General features: G+C 41.5%; 1 protein-coding gene across 1 annotated transcript; it reads left to right on the forward strand.

The window, feature by feature from the left end:
- The first annotated feature begins 2,364 nt into the window (after positions 1-2,364).
- Positions 2,365-3,135, forward strand: LOC103336583 (uncharacterized). The gene has a single exon (XM_008239640.2). The coding sequence runs from the start codon at positions 2,365-2,367 to the stop codon at positions 3,133-3,135; it is 771 nt and encodes a 256-aa protein (XP_008237862.2).
- Positions 3,136-4,955: the final 1,820 nt, after the last annotated feature.

Genomic DNA, 4,955 nt, shown 5'->3' on the forward strand with positions numbered 1-4,955 from the left:
TTATGCGTGTTTTCATGGGGTATCTACTGGGCTATAAAGGAGTGTTGTGTTACAATTGTTCCACTAGCAAATTCTTGGTGTCTCGACATGTTATTCATGATGAAACCATTTTTCCTTTCAAGCCACACTTCTCTCTGCCTACCTCATCCTATTCTCCTTCAATTGTTCTCTCCCTATTCCTATGTCGCTACCTACGCTCGCTACATCACCTTCTGCTTGCTTCTCATAGTTTCTTTAGTGCTCCTAGTCTTACAACTCCTGATTTGTTAGCCTCCCGAAATGTCCTCACCGAGCCTTATACACCGCCTGCAGAGCAGCAAGATTTGTTAGCCTCTCCTGCGCTTGTCTCACCAAGCCTTCTAACCTGTTCTTTCGGAGCAGCAATTACAAGTTCTTCTACCTTCTATTGATTCTATTCCTTCTTCTCTCGCTTCAGACAACCCGTGTTCTTATTGACTGCTCCAAGAGCCCGCCTCATTCGATGCTTACTGGCCTAAAACTGGGTTGTTCAAGGAAGGATTTTTCTGACTACATGTGTTACACCCTCCATGACACTACTTCTCTAGATGAACCTTCTAGCTATCGTGTTGCTTTTTTCTGCTGATTGACAAAGGCCATGGTCGAAGAGATTTCCGCATTACATATGCAAAGTACCGGGCGTTGGTACCTCCTCCTGCTAATACAAACATTGTTGGTTCAAAATGGATTTATAAGTTGAAAAGACACTCTGATGGTTCCATTTCTAGATATAAGGCACGACTGGTTGCCCAGGGTTTTAGTCAAGAGGCTGGTTTTGATTATGAAGAGACATTTAGCCCAGTGGCTGTTCGTCATGCTACAGCGCATCATTCTTAATTTGGCAGCTTACAATCATTGGTCTCTTCGCCAATTGGATGTAAAGAACGCCTTCTTACATGGGGAACTTGAGGAGGAAGTGTATATAAAGCAACCTCAGGGGTTCGAAGATCCTCACCATCCTGACTATGTTTGTAAACTTCGGAAGTCGTTGTATGGTTTAAAATAGGCTCCAAGGGCCTGGAATGCTAAGTTCACTGGTTTTCTTCCAGCGCTTGGGTTCAAGATGTCTCATAGTGATCCAAGTTTATTCGTGAAGTATTCCGACTCAGCTATTGTGGTTTTGTTGCTCTATGTCGACGACATTATTCTCACTGCTCAAACCCGCAGGTCATCCAGAGGTAATTACAGAGTGGGTTCAGTGTTTGAGCTCAAGGATATGGGCACCCTTACTTATTTCCTTGGTCTTCAGATTTCCTATAAGTCTAATGGAGACATCTTTGTTAGTCAACAAAAATATGCTACTGATTTGTTAGCAAAGTCTGGGATGAGTTCTTGTAAACCCTGTCCTACACCTCTGAAACCTCACACATAGATTTTACTCACTGATGGTATTCCTTTGAAGGATCCAAAACAGTATCGTAGCATTGTGGGTGCATTACAATATCTTACCTTTACAAGGCCTGACATTGCCCATTCTGTTAATACTGTCTGTCAATACATGAATAATCCTACCGAGCATCATTTCTTCTCGTGAAACGCATTTTATGCTATCTACAGGCACACCTACCATGGTTTTACTTATTATGCTTCGTGTCCTTCCTCTTGTCTCGCTTATAGTGATTCTGATCAAGGTGATATTAACACTGCAGATCCACTACGGGCTTTGTGGTGTACTTGGGGTCCGACCCGTCTCATGGCAATCGAAGAAGCAAGGTTCTGCTTTCACGAAGTTCCACCGAAGCCGAGTATAAGGCTCTTGCTAATGCCTCAGCAGATGTTGTCTAGATCCGCAACTTCTTGTTGATCTCCATGTATATTTGTCCAACCTCCTATTCAGATTGGATAATCGCGGCATTGGCTCTGAGCCCAATCCTATATATCACTCCAGATCAAACACCTCGACACCGACTTCCATTTCATCAGTGAGCGCAGCAAGCAGGGATTTCTTAGTTCAAGATATACCAACTGATGAGCAAGTTGTGATGTCCTGACTAAGGGGCTTCATGGTCCAGTTTTCTCTAAGCATTGTACCAATCTCAGATTAGGTCCCTACTCTGAGATTGAGGGGGGATGTTTAGCTAATGATTAGAATTAGTGTGACACGTGTCTGTAATTAGTTATGTTAAACACGTGAAGGTTGTTAGGGGTTGTTAGCTCAGATGCTTAACCATTAAGCAAAGCCTAAGTATAAAGGCTCTATTGTACGTGTATAGTGGTAATGAGAAAAATAGATTTGATTCCCACCATTTTCAGAATTCTCAAAGCTCTCTCTCTCCTGTCTCTCTTCTATTTCCCTAAATACTCAGCAATTTGAGTGGCCATGGCAGCATAATAAAGCCGGATGCTATGCTCCCAAATGAGATCATACGCTATGTAGTAGAAGATGGGGATGTCGGGGAAGCGGCTGAGCTTCAGTGGAAGGCAAAGGTGGAAGATATGTACATAAAACAGCAACAGCAGCAAATGCAGGGGCATGGTTTGGGAAAATTAAAAAACTGCTTGGCAGTGTGTCATATCAAAGATTTCGTGGGCATACGCCCTAGAGAATTGGTGGTGAGTTTGGGACTTATGGTGTCTGAATTGAGTGAAGAGACGGCATGGAAAGGAAAGGTGATCAGTTCCAGTCATTTGCCGAATCAGCTGCTGCTGTATTCGATAGAAGGGGATGATCTCAAGTCCAAGTGCGAGTTTATGATGAGGACATGTAATAGTGAGTTGGGATCGTATGTTCATAGTCGGAAGGTATGGGACTTCATTCTGGAAGTCGCTGTGAAAGAGAACTTGAAGGCAGAGCAGATGGTTAAGAAGGTGTTTGTGTTCATCGACTTCGGAGGATATGGTGATGGTACATTCTTGAAGACTCTATATGAGGCAAAACAGAGCGAGTTTAAGGAGCAAGGGTACGGGGATAATGCAGTGCCACACATTTTGCTTTGGAATATGGGGGACTGGAACAAGCCTTGTATAGAACATCATCCAGGGGTGACGCTGTTGAGGGGCTTCTTTGAAAACTTGCTCAAGTCTTTCTTGGACAATGGTGGGGAAATTGGCCGGCGCCATCTCATGGAAGCAGCCATTGCTGACAAAGAGTTTCAAGTTCTCTCTGTGGTGGACTGAATTTGAACTGAGATCCAGATCATGATCACGATCAATCCATTCAGTATTTGGAGGGATTGATCTGATGATTCATCATCTGGTATCATAAATTTGAAGATTATCAGTACGTAGAATCTCATTGAATTAGTTTAGTAACCTTGAATTTAATTTGCTTAGAAGTTTTGCACTGATATAGTCTCTGTCTTAGCCTAACCAGTGCTTAGATGGATATATGTCTTAGATTCCTGATCAACATTTCCAATCATCATTGTACATCATCTGTTTTAGTTAAATTTAATTTTAAAGTTGAGTTATTTGCCAAGGTAGCTAGCTAGCAACATTGGGAACATTAACCTGACTTTACAAAGCATTGGAGATATTGAGACATAAATCCCAAACACCATGAAAAACACTAGCAAAGAATACATGGATTTGAACAAATTTCTTATTGTGACTATCCCTTCAGACTTTATACCAGAAAAAGCATTGGCATAACGGCCAATTCACTGCTCATAAGTCAACTAAAGGAACCATCACTTAAGCGGGGGCACCGTCATTTAAACTATTCCTAATGAACATCTTAGGAACAGTGAGGTGTGAACTCAGTTTGGTTTGTCGAAGTGAGTTTGACCAGAAGAGGGAATGTTTCTCTCGCACAAGAGGCTGGAGTATCTAGTCTAGAGAAAACTTGCCCCGTTTTTTGGGTCTGAAGTGCTGTGTGGGTTTTTGGGATTATTTTTGTTGAATGTGTTTATTGAATTATGGGTTTTGACACAACTTCGGGTAATCAATCAAAGCTATGTCCTTTTCATATCAACTGGATGCTCCACGGATCCTTTTGTTTTGTTTTTGTTCGGTGTGTGTGCTGTCTTTCTATTGATTTTCGTAGTGTTTTATAGTTTTGCAATTCTGAGTAGAAATAAAGAAAGCAAATATTTCTCTCGGAAGAAAAAATAATAATAATAAAGCAAATACAACCTCAAACATATGTATGATGTCGAAACAATCCGAGCCAACATAGCAAATGAACTGTTCAACATTCACCATAACCTAATCCATCAGTGTCCATCACGACAGAATCCTTAATAAACCCATTAGTGTTCCATCATCACAACATCCTTCACCACCTTCACCGTAAGCCCGGCTTTGGTAGCCGTCTCCCTTATACCTTTTTTAACATGTGAATCGGCAGAATCGTGGATTAACAACTTTACCTTTCACGGCTTAAGTTCCACCAATTCACAAAGGTTAGCAGCGTCCTCCTTAGTCTCCACAGCAACTTTTGATTTAGACAGAGAAGCTATGGACTCTTCCATGGCATCTTCTTGTTTCTTCAATCCTTTCGTCCATGTTCAATATAATTTCATTAGCCCTCTTCTTTTGACTCACAAACTTCCTTCTTGAGTGAGTTTCTGACATGTCCGAGTCACTCAAGAAGGAAGTTTGTGAGTCAAAGAAGAGGGCTAATGAAATTATACTGAAAGACATGAAGGAAAGGTTGAAGAAACAACAAGAGGCTATGGATTTACGTTAGCAACTAGCAAGTAAAATTTTTGGAAACTACAATCAGAAAAGAAAGATGCAATACTTGAAGGGCAGGGGGAGGGGGTATTTAATGATTGAAACCATATGCATCCATTGTCCTCATGCAATTAAAATAAATAGGGTAGAATGTGGTTAACATGTTAACATGCAAATGGTAAGTGAACATGGTCAAGGGATGAACTGACCTTTTATCAACGAACATGAGAAAGCTATGGACGAACCACAAACTACGGACAAGGGATTGAACTGACCTTTTTATCCTTCCACGCAGTGCGCACAGTGGACTCAAATTGAAC

The sequence above is a fragment of the Prunus mume genome, linkage group LG6 (assembly GCF_029339155.1).
Source record: "Prunus mume cultivar Tortuosa linkage group LG6, ASM2933915v1, whole genome shotgun sequence".
Lineage (NCBI taxonomy): Eukaryota > Viridiplantae > Streptophyta > Magnoliopsida > Rosales > Rosaceae > Prunus > Prunus mume.